At 40.2% G+C, this 25496-nt stretch overlaps 1 protein-coding gene across 4 annotated transcripts in view; it reads right to left on the bottom strand.

Moving 5' to 3' along the window:
- Positions 1-360: 360 nt before the first annotated feature.
- The window catches only part of IL18R1 (interleukin 18 receptor 1), a 31955-nt gene continuing 6819 nt past the window's right edge, over positions 361-25496 (bottom strand). For 2 of the 4 annotated variants that reach the window (XM_061211227.1, XM_061211228.1), the window contains exons 3-10: positions 24612-24777; positions 21985-22135; positions 15518-15580; positions 11071-11191; positions 7995-8134; positions 5762-5923; positions 2829-2987; positions 361-793 (exon numbers count right to left, since the gene is read on the bottom strand). In XM_061211227.1, the coding sequence (XP_061067210.1) occupies positions 438-793; positions 2829-2987; positions 5762-5923; positions 7995-8134; positions 11071-11191; positions 15518-15580; positions 21985-22135; positions 24612-24777 (1318 nt within the window). In that variant the 3' untranslated portion in view covers positions 361-437. Of the gene's footprint in view, positions 794-2828; positions 2988-5761; positions 5924-7994; positions 8135-11070; positions 11192-15517; positions 15581-19257; positions 19360-21984; positions 22136-24611; positions 24778-25496 lie in introns of all 4 variants that reach the window. The other 2 variants (XM_061211226.1, XM_061211229.1) reach the window with 2 other exon arrangements.

Genomic DNA, 25496 nt, shown 5'->3' with positions numbered 1-25496 from the left:
GTTCCAGTTCCTGTGTCACCTACTGGCTCACAGAGAAATGCCACTTTGTGAACTTAAAATCCTTCAGTTCAATTGTTAGCACTAAAAATCTCTTAAAGACATATCCTTATTTTAAGGCATAAGTTATTCTGCACCGTGTGCAGTCTCCCAGTTGCTGAATATGGGATTGAGCAGAGTGCCTGCATCCAGTTATGGAAGAGGGAGAAACAGGACACCCATTTCTATTGAATTCCAGGGTCTCCTGAGAGCCCACGACTATAGCTCAATGTTTAGTCATATCCCCGGCAACCTAATGACAAGTTTCATCTTCAGAATGTGACTAGGACATTCACAGAGTAGAGTTAAATATTTGAATAATGCCCTTCGTTATCAACAGGCTCATACACTCAGTCCCCAGAGTGTCAAGAGTTCTTTCTTCCGCTCAGCTTTTCTGAAGATCAGGGCTGCGAAAAAACAGGCAAGACTTCTGCTTCGTCTCTACATGGTTTGAGTGCTTTTGCGGGCATCAGATAAAGAAGATTCTTCCAGAACCTTGAGTTATAAGACAGAGATTTATCGGCCTGCCACTTCAGAACTCTGTGGGATTTCAAAAGCTTCAGTGATTGAGGCAAGAATGTGAAGTCGCTGACTGGTGTAAATTCAATTAAGATGATTTTAATTTTCCTTTCCACTAGTGCTTCATGGAGTCCACTTTCAAGTTCATACCTGACTTCATTAGACATATAACTTTTACTCAAGACAATGATCAGTCTTCGGCTTTTCTCTATCAATGAATGGATTTCATCAACAACAGCTGAAAATACAAGAGGTGGCAGATTAATTTAAGAAAACTGAAAGGGTGGGCATGAGATTAAAATCATTTCGCACAGTCCTATTTTGTATTAACTCAAATTCACTAGTAAGTTTTTCTTTGAGATTAACCATTAATTCTCAACTTTATATGCCTATTAAAAAAGCAATCATCTACACAATGATATAATGAATACCTACTTGGCACTTTCTCTGTGCCATACCTTCTTCTAAATATTTTATGTATATTAACTCATTTAATCATCATAATGACCCTATGAAGAAAGTATTGTGATCACCCCCATTTTACAGACGAAGAAGCCAAAGCAGAGTGGTTAAGTAACTTGCCCAGAGTCACATGGCTAGTAAATGGCAGAACCAGAATCTGAACACGAGTGGTCTGGTTCTGGAGTGTATGTTCCTAACCATTCCACTATCTTTCCTCTTTACATGGATGGTGGAACATGTTAAAATTTGAATTAAAGGATTTAAAAAAAAATCCTGCCATTATTCTAGACCGCAGGTTGATAATTTTTTTCCTGTAAAGGGGCCAGGTGGTAAATATTTTAGCCTTTGCGGGTCATACGGTCTTTGTCACAGCTACTCAACTCTGCTGTTGTAACTCAAAAGCAGCCACAGACCACACATGAACATATGTGAGTGGCTGTTTCAATAAGAGTGGCAGGCTGGACCTGACCTGTGGGTGGAAGACTGCCAACCTCTGTTCTAGACCTCTAGCCCTCCTCAGATAGAGTTCTTAGCCAAATCTAATCACAATCGAATATACAAACATTCTTTATTTTTATTTAAGAACTAAGAAGAAATCTGTTTTTAAAATGACTCCTAGAAAAATAATAGAAATATTGGGTTGGCCCAAAAGTTCTTTTAGCTTTTTCTGTAACATCTTATGGAAAAACCCAAACGAACTTTTGGGCCAACCCCAATATAATAAAATTGATGTAAAGTCAAGCAGAAATATTTTGTACGTGACAGAATGTCTTCTTAGATACAAAGAGTGACGCACAAAAATATCACAGTGTTGAATGCATCTGACAATTTGGCATATTATTCCTTTTGAGAAGTTATCTATTACTAAAAAGTATTCTCTATTTCTGATTTGTAGTATTTTCCGTTCTTAATTTGTAACCCAGGAGGGAACAAAAATCCCACAGCTGTTTCTTATTTCCTACTCTGTCCTAAATGCCCAGCTTAGAATTTGGCACAAGGATGGTGCTCAGTAAATGTTGGATGAATGAATGAGTGATGGTAACTATGAAGACATTTGTATCGCATCATTTGTGATGCGCCAGCATCCAAAATAATTTGACACCAGATTCCAAATCTCTGGAAGACTTCAAAGCTCTGGAAGACTTCCAGAGAAAACACGGAAATGTTACTAAATTTCTTTGATTTTAACTGTAATATACTTCAATATATGTGTTACAGCCATTTGTGTTCACAGATTAATTAAAAAATAAAATTTCACAACTAAATTATGCTAGGAACCACCAATCTCCTTTTATTTATCCTTTGCCATCAGTCCTAATTTCTACTTCAATTTTCTCACCAATGTTAACGCGATAAAGAAGAAACATTTTCTGGTAAGAATTAACCTGTTTTATAGTCCAAAGGATCACATATTAAATTAAGAACTGGTTCTGCTGTACAAAATATCATCAAAAGAGGTATTCTTACTGTGGGGTATTTCTAGATAAATGGCTCATGATAATGATTCTGGACCTGCTTCTGAGAATGGAATGCTCACTTCCTTTCTCCAAAGACTCAGAGAACTGTGAAGCCAGGTGAAGAGACCAGGTCCCCAAGAGGCCATTTTTGGAAACAGTGCAATTTTCTCATCTTCTCACTACTGCTTGTATTGATTTAGCTGGTTATTTCTGGTTTAGAGGACTACTTCATTTGTTTGTTTTTAAGCAAGCAGAATAGCCTTCTGTAAGGCTAAGCTCTTCATCTTCTAAAAGTAAAGATGAAGTTAAAGATGAAAACTCCTCTAGTTTTCTATCGGATATTTCCTTTCTTACCTGTTCCAGGCACCACATCCCGTTCAAATATGCATAACTTATACCCAAAATGTTTCTCCAACACCCCGGGCAAAATCTCCACAGCAAAGGTGTGCTCCTCTCCGTTCTCGGGCCGACATTCTTTTAGGTAAGACACAAAAGCATCGTACGTTTTCCCATCTAGGAGATAAGGTTGACTCTTTTAATTAGTGTGAAAATAAGGGTTTATTTAAGTACAAATTTGAGCGAAAGTTCTGAAAAATGGGAACAGAATCATTGAAAAAGAAAAGTTAAATATAGCATCCTCACCTCCAAATGCATCAGTGCACATTAAATACGTACAGTTCTTTATATATTGATCATACCTCAGTGACGCTCTTAAATAAAATAAAATATTTTTCATAGAAAACAAATAATTCTATAACTTAATGACAAATTTAGCTCAAAGCAAAGTGAATTAACTTCTTTATTTTTATATTAGTAAATTAGAAGTTGTAAATGTGAATAATGAATCTATAAAAACTCAAAGGAAAAATATGAAAATTATTTTATGACTTTGAGGGGTTCAAGACTTCATGGGAGAAGTAACTGTAGCTATGATGGAAACAGCAAGAGAACTAGAATTAGAAGTGGAGCCTGAAGATGTGACTTAATTGCACGATGAAACTTCCAATGGATGAGCAAAGAAAATGTTTTCCTGAGATGGAATCTACTCCTGGTGAAGATACTGTGAAGATTGTTGACATGACAAAAAAGGACTTAGAATATTACATAAAGTTAGTTGATAAAGCAGCAGGTTCGAGAGGACTGACTCCAGTTTTGGAAGAAGGTCTACCGTGGGAAAAATGCTATCACACAGCATCCCACGCTACAGAGAAATCATTTGTGAAAGGAAGAGTCAATCAATGCAGCAAATTTCACTGTTGTCTTATTTTTAAAAATTCCCACAGCCACTCCAACCTTCAGAGGCCACCACCCTGATTAGTCAGCAGCCATCAACATCGAGGCCAGACCCTCGAAAAAAGACCCAACAAAAAGATTATGACTTGCTGAAGGTTCAAATAATGTCTAGCATTTTTTTAGCAACAAAGTATTTTTAAGTTATGGTATATACATTGTTTTTTAGGCATAATTCTATTTTACACTTGATACACTACCTTATGGTGTAAACATATTTTTTATATGCACTGGGAAACCAAAAATTTTGTGTTACTAAATTTATTGCGATATTAGCTTTATTGCAGTGGTCTGGAACTGAACCCGCAGTATCTACAAGGTATGCCTGCACATTAAAAAGTCTTCCATGTAGCACACCACTATCAAGAAAGTCAAAAGCAAACCACTATCAACAACCTGGGAATAATATTTGCATTTTATATTATAGACAATAGGCTAACCTCCCTAAAATGTAAATAGCTGCTAAAAATGAGCAAGCAAAAAAAAAAAGTCAACAACCCAGTAGAAGCATGGGCAAAGAATATGAATGGGTACTTTGAGAAAGGAAATACAAATGAGTCTTAAACACATGAGAAGTTGCTCATACTTTTGCACAGTAAGCAAAATGCAAGTGAAAACTATACTTCGATACCCCTCAGATTTTTATCTATCAGATTGGCAAATATCCAAAAGGTTGTGGGTAAGGCTATGAGAAAAAAATGTACTCCTGTCCTTTGAAGGTGGTAGGCAGTAGAGAAATATGGAACACAAATTGGTAATATCAATCAAAATAACAACTGTATCCACCTCTGCACTTCTAGGAATTCTACTTTAGGGAATTTTTCCTTCAGTTACACTGCACACATATGAAACAGTAACTGTACAAATGTTATCCACCACATCATTTCTGCAATAACAAAAGGTCTTCAGCAACCCAAATGTCCATCACACGGTGACTAAATAAACAATAATACATCCACAGAAATAAAACACTGTGCAACCCTAAAAAATGAGAGATTTTATAAACTAATATGGAAGGGTATCCAAGGTATAGTACAGCAAAGTTCAGAATAGGGCACATAGCATGCCAAGATTTGTCTTTTAAACAGGAGTGAAATAAGATTCTCTATTCATATTCATTTGGATATACTATCAATGTGGGATGGGGTGGGAAACAGGCATGGGACAAGTATACATGTATAATTTCTAAGACTTTTGGTGTTTGAACTACGTATGTCCTACACACACACACACACACACACACACTCACTCACGGAAACAAAAGCAAGTGCAATGGATTAGATTGATTTTTTAAAATTTGGTAGCTATTTTGAATCTTGAGGACTTCTAGTCACCTGCAAAAATAGAGAAACTGAGACAGTCACCAGATAGAAGCTGGAGTAGATGAAAAGTGGCAGATCTAGGGGACCGGAACTCAGGTCATTTGGTGTGCACTTCAAGGTTCTTGCAAGTACATCATGCAGCCTCCTTTGTCAGGTTAAAATAATGAACCATAATACAATTCTTTGTTTTTTGGCCTTGCCGCGTGGCACATGGGATCTTTGTTCCCTGACCAGGGATTGAACCCGTGCCCCTGCATTGGAAGCACAAGAGTCTTAACCACTGGACAGCCAGGGAATTCCCAATTCAATTCAATTTAAATGACCTTTATTGAGTGTGAACTTTGTAAAGGCACCAGATGGCAAAAAGTGTGAGCAATGACATTCAGACACACAGTCCCTGGGCCTAACCATCTCACAGGGCATTTAGAAGGACACGACACACATGCATGAAACAATTAGAGAACAATTTTTGGCAACAGATAAGTAAGCACAAGAAAAAGTGGCCCAGACAACATTCATAACGGACGATTCGTTCAGATCAATTTTTCTTATGGAAAACTTCTACCGCCAATATGTCTACAATATAATCAAAATGAGGTGAAGATTAATGTTTATTTATATAGCTTCTGAATAAAACTGTAAAATAAGAAATCCCAGCATGACGACATTCGTTACCTGTTAAGGTTTCATCTCTTCCCAAGAAATGTCTATAAAATAGAACCAAGTCAACTCTATAAATGGCACCCACGGTCACTAGGCACACAATGACCACTGAGATCAAAACAGTTACGATCATTCCTCTAGTGAAGATGTGGCCTGGGATGTCAACTGGGTCTTCTAGAAAGAAAAAGAAAATGGGAAAAATTAGAGAAATTTCACCAGCATCTTCCGCCATCACTCTGCGGTGGCCAGCTTTTACCTTTAACACAAATCTACTTGTCTAGCCAACACATTCCATTGAGTTACTCTGCAGTCCTGCCTTTAGTCTCCAGTGGTGACCTCTCTGCTCCATAAAAATGTGTACAAGGGTATTCAGAGACGTGAACTGAAAGCATTACAATGTAGTCTGTCCACACTTTTGGAAGTTGGATCTCTAGGATGATAAGACACTAGGATGAAATTCAGAGGGACCCACACCTAAACGTCAGCTAGCGGCTTGGGAACATATATGGAGGCGCAGGACCTTGAGAGAGCAAGCACTGAGCTGAGTCTGTGTGGGCTCCAGCCTGGCTCCATCATCTACTTTGTATCCTAGGGAAAGTCGCTGACGCCCTAACTCTTAGTATTTCATCTGTATACATAATACAGCTATGAAGCTAGTAATATTTTCTCCTTCACTTATAGGGTTGCTGTTTTGGAGGAGGGTTAAATATTACACGTAAGTAGTTAACACAGTGCCTGGCACTCCGCTCTGAGAATTTTTGTATCTTTTTATATGAAAGTGTCCTTTGAGAAAAAAATCACGTTTCCTAGATTGATTCAGTTTATGCTTATTATGGACAACATGAGATAACACAGAGGAGTATAAAGGATAGAATAATTATTTAATAACCATCCCACAGTGTGGCAACGGCCACTGCCAACATGCTAGTACATTTCCTTCCAGGTTTTGTTTTTTCCCTGAAAACATTTACTTAGTTGGAACCAGGTGGTGATCACTCTTTATTTCTTAACATTATATTATAAGCATTTCTCTAGGTCTTTAAAATTATAATTCATACTATCTCAATATTTAGATTGACTGTAATTTTTCATAAATATACATAATGCTGCAATGAACATAGGCATAAACCCTTATCTATGTTTCTGATTATTTTCCTAGAGTAGATTCTAATGGAGGTGGGATTTCTAGGTCAAAAAGAGTAAGCATACATAAAACTCTTGCCATCTTGACACAATTTTAGGGATTATCTTTCCAGTAAAATTAATTATCAGGATGTAAGTAAGCAATCATCGTTGCTTAGTAAGTGAACTCTGAATAAAGCCAGCCCCTGGGGTTCCTGCATCTCTGAAAGGCCTACGTATCTATGACCGTGCCACACAAATACACACACTCTCACGTTGGCCCACACACTCCTCCAGGGATAATGGTGGAGGCAAAGACCCTATTCCCCACACGACATTTGTGAGCCCAGCAGAAGGGAAAAATGATCAGGGTAGAAACATCTATGGCAGAGATAGCACAGCCATGCATTGATCTAGGACAGTTTACAGAACTACTTCCGAGCAGCTCCTGAGCCTGTGGCCCTCGGTTGGACTGTTTTGGTGGAGGATGGAAGTTGGACCGTTTCGGTGGAGGATGCCCTCCATCAGGCAGGCACTGAAGAACTCTGAGTCCAGTGACCAGAGCCATCCACTAACTGTCCACTTGCCAAGTCCAGGGACTAGCCCAAGAGAGGGAAGCCTAAGTTAGTCTTTGTTGAATGAAAGACCACACCCAAGGGCCCCTGTGCCCAGGGCCCAGCTAAGGTAGGGTGGAGGCGGCAATTACTCCTGGACCACTGGCCGCATCCTACACCAAGCTGCAAACTTTCCTCCTGTTGTCCAGAGTGTACCAGAGCTGCCCGGACCACCTCCCCTGTGACTCTCACCCACCAGCATCTCCAACCCTGAGCTCTACCTACCTCCCCGCTCTGGGCCCCTGGTTGCTACACAGGATTGGAATATGAGTGAGAGCAAAAGAACACACTTGAGGTTTTCATTCTCTGCTTGGAATCGGGGCACAGGGGATCGCAGCGAGGGCTGAGCACCAGCTCTGCCACTGAACGCCTGTGACACAGGGCGAACCCTTCACCTCTCAGGAGCTTGGTTCCTGGTGTGTAAGATGAGGAAGTGATGAGCTATGACAGGTCTCTCAGCTGCAACATTCTAGGTTTCCACAAACTGCCAAAGATAAAATTTCTCACACCTTTTTTCAATAAGATGAAGCTTTTGGTGTCTATGCCTCCCTCGCTGGCTGCAGTGCAATTATATGAAAAGTTTAGATTGTTTTCATTAACATTCTCAATTCTCAGTATTTTTGAAGCAAGCCGTTTGCCTTCTGAAGTCCTGTAAGAGAGGAAAATGGTTTAGCAATAGGCTTTGTGTCATTGCCAACGTTACCCACGAGAGAGGAATTTGTATGTGCAAATACATCTGCACAAAGACAGGGCTCTGTGGACTCCAGGGAATCGTCCCCTTCTGGTGGGTTCTCTTCAAGTGTGAGCCCCCTGCTCCCCGGGGGTCTCAGACTTCCTGAGACCACCTGGGGACGGCGCTGTAAACTGTCTAGAATTAAAATGCCTGGGAGGTAACGATGCTCAGTTGAAAACACAAGAAAATATTCTCTCTCAATTACAGGCACACTTCATTTTACTGAGTTTTGCTTTATTATGCTTCGTAGATACTGCACTTTTTACAGATTGAATGTTTGTGGCAACAGGGTATCAAGCGAGTCTTTTGGTGCCATTTTCCCAAGAGCATTTGCTCCCTTTATGTTTCTGTGTCACATTTTGGTAATTCTCAAACTTTCACATTTTTTCATTATCATTATATTTGTTAAGGGGATCTGTGATCAGTGATCTTTGATGCTACTATCATAATGGTTTGGGCATTTATTTTAGCAATGAAGTATTTTTAATTAAGGTATGTACATCATTTTTTAAGATGTGATGCTATTGCACACTTAATAATTGACTACAGTATAGTGTAAACATAACTTTTATATGCATTGGGAAATCAAAACATTCATGTGACTTGCTTTATTGTGATATTTGCTTTATCGTGGTGGTCCGGAACTGAACCCTCAATATCTCCCAGGTGTGTCTGCGTTTTCCCCTGTTCCTCCTGTCCTGACTACTCAGCATTCCTCCCACTGTGAAGTCTCCACCAGCCGTGACAATGCTGCGGATCGTTAATACAGACGCAGATTCCTATCAAGTTTGTCCTTGCAGTCCTAACGATCACTCTTCTTTTGTTCAGCATTTAAAATAAATTAAAACCACTATTCTTAGACACCCCCAAGCACATGAGAAATGCCAATTAAGCTGTTCAGTGAGTGTCAGAAAATGACCGGAGACCGCCCGGAGCAGCCAGCTCTCTTTCTCTACTAAAAGGACTCAAGACATCCTGTCCTTGATGCAAGGCAAATGCTCTTAACATCTGCCTCCTGCTAGTGGCAGGCTCTGAAGGTGTGCGGTCAGCCAGCACTCCCAGGTGTAGTCACTCACCCGCCAGGCCCCTCGCAGCTGGGATGTGGTACCCACTGTAGCCTCTAACTGTCTCAAATGCATTTTAGAAGAGAAGTCATAATTCTGTACAGAAGTCACCAACCCAGAAATATCAACCATCTAACATCAATGTAAAATCCACAAAGAAAGCACCAAAAAAAACCCACCGAGAAGCCAAACTAGATGACGTAAGTTCATGCACCCAGTATACAGAAAGATTTAGCCTCGCTTAAGCCCTTAGTTTAGCTTAAGCTCCGTTTCTAATAAGTTTGGTGAATTGGTCTTCTATGCCTCCAGAGATTAACAATGGATCATGAGAAGGAGGAAATGCAGGAATCCGGTGGGGGACAGATGCTGAGGACAAGATAAAGTGGCAGGACAGCCACACAATCCAGCTGAGCCAACACTCCATGAGCACCTGGTTCTGGGCGAGGGTATAAAAAAAACCCTCAAAAGTGCAGCTAAGGTGACAGACACCCTAGGACCACTACTCACTAGAACCTGAGTGTATAGTTACCTTAATAATGACAGTAATGACCCAAAGCCATTCAGAAACATTGTAATGGCCATAGGCTTAGCATGTTTTGTTTTAATAAGTATAACCATTCCTTAATATAGGCTATTTAAACTAGATGGCATTTGGAAATTTTTGCACCAACTCTGCCTCCTAGATATTTATATCTAACCATTGCCCTGTTTGCTTTTTCTAGCTGTTCTTAGTGTGTTTCTAATGTCCATTAATGAACTCTGACAGGAGAGTGCTGCCATAATTATGATCAGTGTCAATGGACCAACAACGATGTCACAGGGCAGGAGGCTGGTCATTTAAATTAGTATTTTCTTGGGTCATCACTTACATCTGACAATCTTTGGGGACCCCTCTGGACTTGAGAAAATTCCTCACTTCTCACCTTTAAGAAAGATAATCCCTGCAAGGAATGTTCTAAAAAGAAGCTCTGAACTATCTCTAAAGAGCAGGAAGCAGTGTCTGTGTCAGCATATCTCACGCCCAGCAAAGAAATCCACCCACCCCACTCCCCCTGCCACACACACAAAGCTGTCTTCAGAGGGCTATTTCTCTCTTTGTGATTTCTGGTCGTTCTCAAGTATCTTATAATGAATTATTTTCAACAATCAGAACAAAGAAAGGTGTGTGTGTAAGCCAAGTACAGGGCGTAGATCTGGACAGGTAGCCATAGATGGGTGGCCTGCCTGTGTCCAGGGCTGCCCCCAGGGTCCTCAGGGAAAGGTACTGATGATGTGCTTTGTCACCTATGGATACCCAGCGGGCCCCATGGTGACACGTGGGCAATACAACTAGGCACGCCTACTGCACACAAGGGGCCCAGAATAACTTGTACATGTCCCAGGCTCCTGACCTGGTCTTTCCTCTGGTACACTAGTAAAAACAAAGCATTTAACACAATTTTCAAAATTCAAATGACAGTGGCCTAGGTAATCACTCTTTTATAAGATGCTTAGGTAAAGTCCCCATCCCCATCAGATCCTGACTGACCAAAAGCTACTTCTGTAAGGCGATGCTAAAAAGCTTCATTGACCTTCTTTTTCTAACTTAGGTCTCAGCAATAAATTTCTGCGTAATGCATCAGCCTAGAGCATGCGAATTATAAAATATGTAAGTTATAATTATAAGTTAAACTCATCTCAAGTATCCTATCAGCCATTCAGGAGTCTGGTGTTTTTATCTCATATATATATGATACTGTATGATTTTTGTATATCATGATATGTATTATATATATCACATATTCATACCTAATTCTTGTCCCTTCCTCTTCATGTACATTAGGATCCTTTCCATTTTTTTTCCAGATGTTCCAGTAAATCACATCTTTTTCATTCAGCAAAGCAGAGCAGTTGAGCTGTACCTCTTTTCCTAGGTAAAAGTTGACAACCGATGTTCAGATTTTAGAAACTCAGGTTTCTCAAAGGTTGAAATTAATACAGCCAATGTATATTAACCTAATATACAGTGATAATATAGAGCTGCATCTAAGAAAAGACATGCCTTGTTTTTCAATTAAAAAAAATTATAAATCAGAGAAATTAGGTTGCAATTACAAGTCATCACCAAACTACGAATTGGCTTCTCTTCAAATGTTTATGTCTAAATCAATTATTAAAACTTAGGATGGCCGGTGGACTTTCTTTGCAACCTATAGTCTAATAGGTAGTGTCAGGCCTACATACCCACTGCAACTTCTGGAAAAACAAAATGGATACAAAACAGAACAAAAAATTAAATTAGCTAAAAATTAAAGACATCAAAGTGCAGGGAAAACAAAGAGAAACAGATGAACTGAAGTTACAGTCAGGAACAAAGTCCTTCCAGGGCGAGCTGAGATGGCCACCATTTTATTCCTTGAAGGAATTTGCTTTGGTTTGTACAAAATAGAGGGAATCTCATGGAGAAAAGAGAGTCCAGTGGAGATGCTGACAGCCACATGGGCTCACAGGATTATTGCTAAGGGCTTGGGCGGCATAGGAGGCTGGAAAGGCTTAATGATTTCTCCTGCAGTCTCATGGTACTTAGCAGAGTAAGTCCCACTGGAGGACAACACACACGGGACTGGAGTCTCCCCCCAGCCATAAGAGATGAAAAGCAGGTTAAATCCGACAAACCTGCATCCTAGCTACTGCTCAGCTCCATTCCTGACTGGATTGGGATGATCAAACCCTCACATTATCTGCCTAACAAAGAAAAGGCAAACACTCTTAGGGAAAAGTAATACAAACTTCATTCACCTTGGTTGTTTTAGATACAGAAAGATCAACAACAACAAACAACAACAACAGAGACATACAAAAGGGCAAAAAAAGGGGACAATAATCAATAGAAAAAATAGGTAATAAAACGTAAAATAGATAGCTAGTGGGAAGCAACCACATAGCACAGGGAGATCAGCTCTGTGCTTTGTGACCACCTAGAGGGGTGGGATAGGGAGGGTGGGAGGGAGGGAGATGCAAGAGGGAGGAGATATGGGAACATATGTATATGTATAACTGATTCACTTTGTTATAAAGCAGAAACACACCATTGTAAAGCAATTATACTCCAATAAAGATGTTAAAAAAAAAAATACAGGATATCCATTACGTACAAATACTTCCACACAAGATACAACAAGTGTGAATGTAAGCACTTGGGGAAAAAAAAAAAATAGGTAATAGAAGTTGACCCAAAGATGATCCAAACGCCTGACTTGGCAGATAAAGAGTATGAAATAACTAATATAAATAGGTTAAAGAAAACAGAGGAAAAGATGGATAAGTAGATGAAAAGATGGATGTTTTCAACAAAGAAGAGTAACCTATTTTAAAAGAATCAAATGAGCAGTTGATAACTGAAAAAAACATGAATTTAAGAACTCACAATGGTTTTAACAGAGACTGAGCATAAAAGAAGTCAGGATTGCTAAGGCTGAATACAGGCCAAGATCAAAACTAAAGTACAGAAGGGAAAATAATAAAAATAACAGAACAAGAGCATAAGAAACAAGAGCATAATACATGTAATTGGAGATCCAGAAGGAGAGGAGAGAAGAAAGGGGCAGAAGAAATATTCAGACATAATGGCAGAGGATTTCTCCCAAATTAATTAAATACATCCTTTGCAGACTCAAGAAGCTCAGAGGAACCCAAAGCAGGATAAATGCAAAGAACACCACACCCGGACGCATCAAAATCAAAGAGAAAGAGAAAATTTTGAAAGCAGCCAGAAGAAGAAGACACATCAAAGTACCAACAATAAGACTAAAGGCCAGTCTTTCAGCAGAAACTATGGAAATAAATGAACAACAGAAGGGCATCTTTAAAGTGCAGGAAAAAACTGCCAACCTAGAATTATTGAAATTATTGAAAAAAATCTTCAAAATTGGAGGTAAATAGAGATATTTTCAAGTAAATAACAGCCAAAAGAATTTATTGCCAGAAATACCAAAGGAAATTTTTCACTCTCAAAGAAAAATTATCCCAGATGAAAGCAAGGACATACATTAAGAAATGAACAGTGCAATAAAGGACAAACATTTGGGTAAATACAAAATAATTTTGGTGCTTAAAGCAATAATAATGCCAAATTCTTGTGAGTTTTATAACATATGCAGGAGAGAAATACATAAAATAGTAGCTTAAAGTGAGATAAGAGGATGAATGAAATGAACTGTTGCAAGGTTCTCATGTGTTTGCGAAATTGTCAACGTACTAATATGTGCATTTGTCTGATTGTAGTAAGAGGATATATATTGTAATCTCTAGGAGAACTACTAATGAAGAATATAAAATGGTATAACTAAGAGGAAACCAAAACAGATTAAATAAAAAAAATATTAATCTGAAAGGAAAGGAGAATAAATGGAAGAAATAACACATAGGACAACTGGAAAACAGCAAGATGAGAGGTCTCAAACCAACTGTATTAGTAAGTCATTAAATGTAAATGCACTAAACACCATACAGACTGGATTTCAACAAAGATCCAAATATATGCAGTTTACGTGAGACATATTTTGTGTATAAAGACAATGAAATGTTAAAAGTAAAAGGATGTGAAAAAAGATAAAACATGCCACCCCAAACAAAAGAAAACTGGTGTGTCTATCTAACGTGAGAGAGAGTAGGGATTGGGAAAAGATGCAGTATGATAGATAAAGAGAGAAATTTCATAATGTTAAAGTGTCAATTCAAGAGGCATCAATTTGTATGCGCCCATAAGATAACCTCAACATACATAAAGCAAAAATAGACAGAACTAAAGGATATATAGACAACTTGACCATCATAGCTGGAGATATTAACATCTCTCTTGGCAACAGATAGAGAGAGCACACAAACAATTAGTAAGGATATTGATGATTTGAAGAGTACCATTCACCAACTTCACCTAATTGATATTTATAGAAGGACTAAACCAAAATCTGCAGAATACACATTTGTTTCAAGTGCACTTAGAACATTCTGGTCCAAGTAAGTTACTACAAATTTTAAGATTTAAATGATACAATGTATACTCTTGGTCCATAATGGAACTAAACTGGACATCAATAACAGAAAAATAACTAGAAAATCCTCCAAATATTTGGAAATGAAGAAACATAAGTAATCCATAGATGAAAGAAATATCACAAGGAAAAATTTTAAAAATAGTTAAAACTTTCAACTGAATAGTTATGAAAATATGGCATATCAAAATTGTTGGAAACAGCTAAACAGTGATTAGAGGGAAATGTAGAGCTTAAAATATACATACTACAGGAGAGGAGAAATGAAATTAATTCTCTAACTCTCCACGTGTACAAAGGAAAAGTGAGGTGCAAATTAAGCCTAAAATGAGAAGAAAAAATAATAAAGTTCAGAAATCAATAAAACTAGAAAGCAGGCAAGCCACAAACACAAATGGCAAAGTATCTGAGCTACATTGGGCATATGTGGTCATTTACATGACTGTGGCCAGCTGTAGTCCAAAGGTGTGTGCTTCGGAAACAATCAACAGGATCAAATGACAATCAACAACAAACATACAATGTAAGAAACTTGAATCCCAGCTCTGCCCCTTTCCTGGGGTTTAACTTCAGACAAATTACTTAACCTTTCTGAACTTTGGTCATTTAATCCAAAGCTTCAAGGGGAACAATACCCTTCGGAGTTGCTTTGAGGATTTAATACAATAACATATTTCAGTTACCTAATACAGTACTCAGTTTAGCATACGTGAATTTATTCTTTTCCTTCCTTCCTTTCTCTTTTGAAAGAAATTACTCAACTGGACATATCGATTCATCAAGACCTGTCTAAACAAACCCTAAATGTAGAGTCGAGTCCATTGATTCAAAGTGAACCCATTAATCAAATATTCAAACCACACAATAAGTTTGAATCATTTCTCGAGTATTCTCATTGAGTTTTCATATTTAAAAATGATCATAGATATTATTAGAGAAAAGCCACATACAAAGTGACTAAAACCACAGGTCTGCAAACCACAGGCACTTCCATAATCTTTTAAACAGACTGTTAACTGTAATTATGGCTAAAAAGGGCAACATTCAAACAATGACAAGGTTTTCCTGCTTTTGCAATATTCTTCAGTAAACATGGTATGTGTTATGAACACAATGTTGATCAATAAGGAACCAGATTTAGCCTTGGAAGACTATTATGACCCCCGTTCACAAATCCAAAATATATGTATGTCAAAATATACCTAATTCCACTTTAACATGCGTAAGCTTTGGTCCAAGAAGAGCTGGAATTATATTACTGTTGTCTGAAAGTGAAAAAAGAAAAGAAACATGCATTAGTGTTACAAGGAGTTTTGCTAAGAGAGACATTTGTTGTAATACACTTATTATTGCAGGTAACCAAGATTCTAACAGTCATCACTTTATATTTATTATTTAATGAATGTATTTTCATTAAATAAGGGTTGCAGGGAATACCGGTCGTTGTTTCACTTTCCATCAACTCAAAGCTCACCTCGCTGGAGAAAGCACACTGAATTTAGTCTCCCCTCAATTCCAGCCTCTGGCTTTTGCCACTGCAGCTAAAAGCCAGAAGAAGATGCTCATCCAGGGAGACAATGAAACGTTTAGGACTTAGAAGATGCAAAGTCACTGGGACGTGTCTTTCTGCTCTGCCTTTCTTCCTTCCACCTGCTCTCAACTCCTCAAGATCGATTTATTGGGGGCAAGGTCAAGACTCAGGTAGGGGAGGCAAGGCACTTACTCTCAGAAGCCTCCCGAGACCCTCCCCTGGCAGGACAGTGAGAGGAGTGCCCCTGGATGCCTCACTTGCCTCACCTTAGTCCCGGCCCTGCTGGGGTGTCCACCTCTGGAAACTCAGTTCTACTTCTGTTCCTTAGTGACCTCTGACCCAGACTGGAGGTACATAGGTATTCTCCATCTCAGCCTCACTGAGTAACACTTAGGAAGGAAGCAATCCCCCAGCAACCTCCCACTGAGGACTATCCCACAACCTAGGATGCTAATAACTGCAGAGCACGGACAGCCCTGTGGTCCCGCATTCACATGGCTATGTAGTTCAGTCCTTGCTTCTCCTATTATCAGCATCGGCAACTTTCTTCATGACCTGGACTCCCACTTCTAAGTACTTCCGGTGCTTCTGGGGCATTTACAAGTAATGTCCAGCGCATCCCTCATGGGGGCTCCCAGGCGCCCAGCAGCTGTGCTTGCTCATGAGGACTAAAGGGGACTCAGGTGCTCTCCTGCAGCACCCACGCCCTCCTAGGCTCTCCCAGGAAGCACGCGCTACAGAGTGAAGAGCAAAGAAGGGAAAGGAGGAGCATGTGGGCAAGGATACAGAAAGAATCTAGTGCAGCAAAACCCCGGGGTAAGGGACTTCCCTGGAGGTCCAGTGGTTAAGACTCCGTGCTTCCACTGCAGGGGTCACGGGTTCGATCCCTGATCGGGGAACTAAGATCCCTCAAGCTGTGCGGTGCAGCCAAAAATAAATAGATAAATAAAAATTTAAAATAAAATAGTTAAAATACGGAGATCTTCAACTACCTTCTTAATAAGCTGAGAGGTAGATCATAGATAATTAAAAAAAAAACAAAAACCCAGGGTAAGAATCTCTTCTGGGATTCAGCCTCTGGGCAAGACTAGCATTCACGTCGGCAGGAGAAGCTGGAGGAGCTGCAGCCAGACGAGGAACTAACCCTCAGGTTTGAGAGCCCTGAGGAACATACGTTGCTTCAAGCACAGAGGGGCAGGAGGTGGTTTTGAGTATCGGAGAAAATTGCTACTGATTATTTTTCTCTTCATTGATCTTCTTTTCTCAGGAATTTGGTGGGAGTCCTGGGAAGAGGAGGTGTAAAGGACATCTCTACGGAAGGACATCTTTGAGAAAGGATGCCATCTACTAGAACTCGAAGTATATCATGGAGAACCCAGAGCAGCACTGGGTTTGTAAAACTGGTATAAAGTGAAGGGTACAATCCTACTGAAGGTAACAGAAGGAATAAGACACTTCAGTGTGTGCCCCTGGCATGTCTAGTCTACCTATGAAGTTACTATCCCTGGATCAAAATGGCACAGAGGTTGTCAGCTGCAGGAGGAGAGACGTCAGCAAGTGTGAGATGAAGACAAACGGCAGAGGCCAGGTGGGTTGAGTAGAGTGTGATCCGGAGCAGGGAGGTTCCCCACGTGACAGCTCAGAGATCTACAGCCGTGACCACAGGTGAGCACAGACAAGGTAGGCGCTCAGTCCCGCCGTCCTCAGCAGAGGCCATGATACCTCCTGATCATCAACTTCAACTCTAAGCTCTACATTTTAAAAGAATGGTGGCAAACTTCACCACATCCAAAGGAAAATGGCCAGGAATGGTGAAGAGTCCTGACTTCCTGCTGAATGAGGCACAACTGAAGAAACTGTTCCTATCTCAGTACAGAACGACCTTGGAGGTATTGCGGGTTCTGTCCAGACCACCACAATAAAATGAATATGACAGTAAAGCGAGTCACACAACTCTTTTGGTTTCCCAGCACATATAAAAGTTATGTTTACACTATACTATAGTCTATTAAGTGTGCAATAGCATTATGTCTAAAAAACAATGTACATATTTTAATTTAAAAATAATGCTGTTGGAAAAATGGCGCTGATACACTTGCTCAATGCTGGGTTTCCACAAACCTTCAATTTGTAAAAAAAAAAAAAAAAAGCAGTATCTGCAAAACGCAATAAAATGAGGTATGCCTGTAATTCACTCAACAGACATGTAATGAGCACATGTAGAAAGGGCCAGCTGTAAGTATAGGAGAGACCAACATGAGGAATAGAACACAGGTTAATCCCTTCTTTCCAGGAGCTTCTCATTCTAGTGACAGAAACAGACATGTCATCCGATTCTGACAGCAGCCAGCAATAAGAACAAGAGGCCATGAGAGCACGGAGGAGGACGGACATTTAGCTGAGTCCTGAAAGACACAGGTGGCGTTCTCCAAGAAGACAAGGAAAACAAGATGGGCGGTTAAGACAGAAGAATAGCACGTGGGGCAGTGTGGGGATATGGGGGTGAGGAGACGGGAGACGGTAATACTAAGATAGTAATAACAGAGCTTTCCATGTCCCTGGCACCACTATCAAGGCTCTACACCCTCACTCACTCGGTCCTCAAGGCAACCCTATGAGGGATGACTCAACTCATTACTGTCCCATGTCACTAGTGAGGAATGAGAGGCGGAGGAAAAACTCAGTCATTTAACTCACCCAAGGTCACAAGCTCACAGGGTTCAATGAAAGTATCTGGCACAATCCCTGGTCTTGTGCATGCTCTTTTGATAATGGATATTCTTACTGCTCCTTCCAAGAAGGAAGGAAAGAGGAGCTGATGGGCAGAAAGCAGAGATGGATGGAGGGAGGGAGTTGGTGGTGGAAGTGTCAAGGGACCAGAGATGTAGGATTTACATGATATTAAAGAAAGTCAAACTGAAGAATTTAAGGTAGAGAAATAGAACTTAATGAGTTTAAGAATTTAGTTATGGGATACCCAGGATATGGGGCGTGACAAGCAGGATAATGCCCCCCACCAAAGGTGTTCACATCCTAACCCCCAGATGCTGAATATCATACCTTACACGGCAAAAGGGACTTTGCAATATGATTTAATTTAGGATTTTCGGATACAGAGGGTGTTCTGGATTAGCCAGGTGGGCCCAGTGTAATCACAAGCATCCTCATAAGCAGGAAGCAGACGGTCAGAGTCAGAAAAGGAGATGATGAGATGAAGGAAGAGGTGAGAGAGATCTGAAGATGCTGCACTGTGGGCTCTGAGGATGGAGGAGGTGGTGTGCACCAAGGATGCAAGGCGCCTCCAGAAGCTGCAAAAGGCAAGGAATTGATTCTCCTCCAGAACCTCCAGAAGGAATGCAATCCTACCAAAACCTTGATTTTAGCCCAGTGAACCCGCTTCAGACTTCTGACCTCCAGAACTGTAAGATAACGTGTTTGTGCGGTTTGAAGACAGGAAGTTTGTGGTACTTTGTCCATTCGCAATGCATGGGGTACAGCTATATAAGTGGACGGCTGGAGAGAAGAGGGAAAACGCTGCTAAAGTCAACGAGCTCTAGTAACTGTGAACCCACAACGTTGTTGAATGAGTCATCCCAGGAGTTTACAGCTTCCTGGATGATGGGAAAGAACGTGAAGGGTGGATAAGCCACCTGTCTTCAGACACTCGAAGGAGCTGTCATTTTCAGAAGGGACCAGACAATCTGTGGGGTTACTCAAGGCAAACACAAACAGTGAGTGGAAGCTACAAGAAGGAGTAATTGGACTCAATGAGAACAAAAGACTTCTCTACAATCAAGCATTAAAATCTGGACCCAGGGCTTCCCTGGTGGCGCAGTGGTTAAGAATCGCCTGCCAATGCAGGGGACACGGGTTCGAGCCCTGGTCAGGGAAGATCCCACATGCTGCGGAGCAATTAAGCCCATGCACCACAACTACTGAGCTTGTGCTCTAGAGCCCGCGAGCCACAACTACCGAGCCCGCGTGCTGCAACAACTGAAGTCCGCGTGCCTAGAGCCCATGCTCCGCAACAAGAGAAGCCACCACAATGAGAAGCCCGCGCACCGCAATGAAGAGTAGCCCCCGCTCGCCACAACTAGAGAAAGCCCATGCACAGCAATGAGATTCAACGCAGCCAAAAGTGAATTAATTAATTAATTAAAAAAAAATCTGGACCCAGCTGCTGTGAGATTTGGTAATTTCCACGGTAGCTCCTGAATGATCTATTATTGGCTGAGTCATATGAAGGATATCTTCACTGGATAGGGTTTAATTAAGTTACTTCTAGGGTCTCTGTCACCCTAAAATTCCAGGCTTCAGTTTTTCCATTATATATGGTCTGGGTTCATGAGAAACCAGACTAGTAGCCATCATCCCAAAATGTACAGCCCTTTTCTACAGCCACGCCTGTGCTCCTTACACGTTTTTATCCCAGCCCATCCCCAGCAGGTCCTTCTGTCCCTCCATCACGCGCAGCCTCTAAGAACCAGCTCAAACAGAGCCTCCGGCATCTGTTCTACCTCTGGACTCTCTCTGCACCCCTAACACCTCACAGATGACTCCAATTTCATATTCTACGGTGCTTCTATGTGGCTTATCACCTCGATACTGAGCAGGACCCTGTGGGGCTCCTGGGCGCAAAAGCCTTTCTGTGTCCCCCATTTCTGGAATACAGGAAATAGGCTTCATTCAGCCTCCAGGACCTTCCCTGAGTTCCAAGGGCAGGTTCAAACAGTTGTTAATCAGGGAAGGGAGGGGATGCAGAGACAAAGGAGGAGCAGTCAGGAAACAACAGTGCAGCCTTGGGGCAGGCTCCTGGTTCCGCCTCAAGGGATGCACACAACAATATCTTTGAGCTGTTTTGCAGATACTGAAACCCCCTCCAGGTGGGAGAAGTTAATGGTGATAAATGGAATATTGCCTGCCATATCAGTAAACAAAGATGTCACAGTCAGCTGCGATTGCAGCCCTCCAAGTGAGCTGGTGAGCCCTGAGGAAACTCAGGAAGGAAAGAATACCTACCATCTAGCAGCCATCAGACTGCCGCCACTCCTTAGGGTGCCCTGAAGAAACTCAGGGTGTGAAAACACAGGATACTGGCCCCAGATAGCTGAGGTGCACATCAAAGGAATGATGCCAGAGAGCCCAGACTCTTGCGTCTTCCCGTACATAGAAAAGCGATAAATTCCTTAACTTGGGATATCTGGCTTTCTTTAATTAACAATAATCTTTTGACATTCAGACTACCTGCCCTTTGTTGCAAAACTTCTATATAACCTGGCTTCCCCCCTTGCCTCCTCAGAGCAGTTCTCTCAGGGTTACTTGAGATGCTGCCTCCCAGGTTTGAAGTCCTAAAAATTCCCGCCGAATAAAACATAACTTTCAGCTTTTAGGTTGTGCATATTTTTTAAGTCAACAACAGTAAGCACATAGATCCTGGACCGGTTGGAACCAGAAGGTTGATGATGCCGACTCCCGATTTCCTCACCACCAGCCAATCAGAAGAGTGTCCACGAGCTGATCACACCCTCTGAACCATCGCTACAAGACTCCTCACTACCCTCTCCAGGGTGGGACACACAGTTCTGAGGGCATGAGCCCGCTGTGGCCCCCTTTGCCTGGCAAAGCAATAAAGCTATTCTTTTCTACTTCACCCACAACTCTGTCTCAGAGATTTAATTCGGTGTCGGGGTACAGAGGCCAGGTTCGGCTTCAACCTCTCCTGACTATAATCAAATTCCTGAGAATCGTACATTATTCACTTCATTTTGTATTTCCATGCTTCCCTAACCTCCCAATACTCATTACAGTTTATTGAATATAGACACCCATCAATAAATATTTACTGAGTGCAAGCAGATGCTTAATAACAAAAGATTCCACAATTTAGTCAAATACCAAGTAAGAGAACTGACACATCAGAGGTTCACCTATATAAACTTTCATTACTATCCCCCCCCCCAAATTTTTCAGCATGGCAGGTGATGCCAAAATGATTTTCACCCTTATATTTGAACTAGTGATGTGGTCACAACTCCAACTAAGTTTGCCTCTGGCTTCCCGTACGGCTTTAGAAAAAAAGAAAATATTCCATTTTACTAAGATACATTTGTTTTTTCCCGATTCTAAGATTTCTCTTACCTCCAACTATTGTTATATTGAAGGTTTTGGTGACGTTAAATAGTTTGCCATTATGAAGAAGGAAAAACATGCAGGTATAATATCCCTGATCTTTAAACTCTGCATTCTTCTTCAAAAATGGGTTTTGATTGTTCTCTATCTTTTCACAGTTCTGTTATTAAAAAAAGCAAGTTAAAATATTTTAAGTAAGAGTGGTATCATATGACAAGAATTCAAAATTTTAAAGTTAAAGATCTTTAGAGAAAGAGGGAAATAGAATGAAAACTAGCAATTTCTGAGCAAATGTCTCAGTGATTTGGCACCGCCTCTACTGGAACAATGAAATAGAGTCCCATTCCTGGTATTATCATTATTATTAATACATGCTGGGAAATAGAGTATAGGGGGCACTGTAGCTGCTTTCCTCATTTTCCTTTAATCTCTCTCTTTACACACAAAGAGAGGGAAGAGGAGGAAGAGGAGAAAGGAAAAAAAACTCACTACAACAAAAAAATCCCTGCTTGGGTCAAAACTTTCCGCGCAATTCTATTTCTTAATGCTTTTAGCCGTTAGCCGAATTCCATGTATTCAGGACTACCCATCCTTGGGATGCGTAGTGGTGGTGGGAGCAGAATTACTCAGAGAACCAGGTACCTAGCAGACTACCCACACCCGTTGATGCCCTCCACCAGAAGACAGTGGACTGATTAGAAATGCATGAAAAATATTCCAATGTATAGGCACACACAAACATGTCTCTCTATCACAAATTTCCGTATGTTGTAGGAATTAATAATAACAAAAAAGCCACCTTTTTCAATCCAGCCATCAGGTACCCATAAATAGGTTCTGAAGCAATCTAAGAATGAGATGGGGAAAATGGAAACTAAATTGCTAACCTTCAGTATGTGACACTGTTCCTGTAAATACCAACCAAGGAGCAGCTACTGCCCACAGACTCTTCTCAAAGCTGCCAAAGCTGGTAGCAAGCGGAGCTAGACCCAGAGGGCGCTTAGAATGGGCTTGTGAAGCACCCACATGTGTATCTCACATCAGTGAATTGTTTCTGCATACACCAAATTTTTATAAACCCAAACTTATTTTTTCTAAGGCATATTAAAATATCAATTCCAAGGCATATAAAAATATCTTTATTTTTTTTTCCAATCGTTTACTGATTTAGCTTCCTTGTTCCCCTCCCCTCAATGTTCTAGCTAAAAACATTCTCAATATGTCTATTTTCTAAATTCAAATACCTGCATAGAGGGATTTCTTAAAACCCAGTGCACTGATCCCCCAAAATTTATATATACTGTAAAAACATTTGTACATGTGACAGGAAATAGAGTCAAGTCAACTCAGGGCTGATACAGATATTTGGAAAACATTTTGGATAAGAGCTTCCCTTGAAAAATCACAAGTAAACAGTGTTCAAGCAAAAGGTACAAACAAACGTTTCTAAGGAATCAGTAGCTTGAACTTTCTCAAGGTCGTCTCTTCAGACCACCCTCTCTCACAGCTCTTCAAAGTTTCCATGACAGAGTTACACTTTTCAGGTTTGTTCCTCTATAGAAATAATATAATTTGTGTTGTGTGTGTGCATATTATGTACGTACATGTGACTGCATATATACTTGTGTATACAATTTCCATAGTATTGTCTAAAGGAGCTCTTACAACTCAACAAGTAAAAGGTACATCAACTGAAGAAAATAGTTCACAAGAGAAGTAATATTAAGATGCAATAAATACATAAAAATGTTTAATTTGTTATTAAGGAAAGAAATGGGGGAAAGATACTAAGAGTTAACGGAAGTTTTGCACGTCAGATTTTTAAATGTTCTTAAAGTATTCATTCCCATGTGGTAGTGGTATGAGAAAAAGAGGGTTTTAAACTGGTGTAACTCCCTGGAGAGCAGCTTGATAATTTAAATCAAAAGCCATAAACATGCTCATAGCCTTTGATCCAGTTATTCTACTTTTAGGGATTTAGTTAAAGAATAAAATCATAATACACCTTCTGAGTTATGGGAATGATATTCATTTTAGCCTTATAAATAATAGCGAAAAGTAGGAAATTAACAAATGTCCAATAACAGGGGCTTAGATACAAGTGTATACACAATGGAATCCATGTTTGGGAAAATGTTTAAAGATGTGGGGAAATCATCACAATATAATTTTTAGTGGATCAAGGAAAATACCATTTTTTAAAAGTAGACGTTTACATGGAGAAAAACCCCATTCTCTGGCTGATGGGATTATGAATGATCTCTGCTATCTTCATCATTCATTTTTTCCATCTTCCAATTTTGTAAACGCATATATTCAGAACAAACATATACAACAGAATTTAAAATTTTAAGTATATGCAGCAGAAGAAAATGACCTTGCATTCCTAAAAATTAATTTTTTTGAAAGAAAAGGAAAATTAAGGAAGGGAGAGGAAGCCGTTATCATTTCTTGAATGCCTAACATGGGGCAGGAACCACTTGCGTTACATGTAGGAGCTCAGACAGGCCACCTGAGCTTTGTGGACTCACAGTTTGTATGTTACAAGACCAAAATGCTTCACAGCCATCAGACCCTCACTTTGGAATTTTGTCTCTTCTGTCAACTTTTAAGTTAAAATATTTTAAAAGCGTTACCTTATACAATAACGTTCTGTTGACCAGTTTTTGATAGTAACCATGTTCACAGGCTACCTGCAAAGATTTTTTAACTTCCACAGATTTACTCATTATTTGTTTCTCAGTAAAACAGCTGTGTTTAGGTCTTCTGATGACATTTAATTTCCAGTCATGAGTATCATTTCTAGGAAATAAAGGGTTAGACATATTTTATCATTAGTACAGAGACTTTGCAAATACCACCTTTTAGTAACCAATCCAGCAAAAATTTTCCCTTATTTTTGTATAAAGAGACTCATTCATTGATGCCCAAATCCTGCTCTGTCTCTTTTCGGTTCAGTGCAGCAAGAAATTTAATAACTGCCATGGGAGGGGGGGAGGGGGTAGTAAATGAGATAAACCCGAGATGTCCTAAACACACACACACACACACACACACACACACTCACACACACAAACCTACATCAGACCATATGTATTATGGATGTCAGGACAGAAATGTTTAAAACGTCAATGATCTTTAGAGACGGACAGGTTCAAAGATTCTTAACCCAGGATGGGAGAGTGGAGGTGGTTTCATGAGGACTGTAATGTTTTCTGAAGGTCTGTATATACGCACTGCGTTTTATATTTCTCAGGGCACTTTGTTCCTATCCTCTTCTCTTACTGTTGAGTAAACCATGTCTGGAGTGGCAGCTCTCCATGTAGTTATATTAGCACTTGAAGTACCTTACTAAGCAAAAATTAGTTTGAATAGATGTCAGTGTTGTTCCTCCTGGTTATAAGTTAGGAATGCAGAGGAGGAAAAAATTTTAACGGCATTTTTGGAAACAATCTTTTTTTAAACTTTTTATTTTATATTGGAGTATAGTTGCTTAACAATGTCGTGTTAGTCTCAGGTGT

Source organism: Eubalaena glacialis, chromosome 14, assembly GCF_028564815.1.
Source record: "Eubalaena glacialis isolate mEubGla1 chromosome 14, mEubGla1.1.hap2.+ XY, whole genome shotgun sequence".
NCBI lineage: Eukaryota > Metazoa > Chordata > Mammalia > Artiodactyla > Balaenidae > Eubalaena > Eubalaena glacialis.
This window is presented reverse-complemented; position numbering and strand designations above follow the sequence as displayed.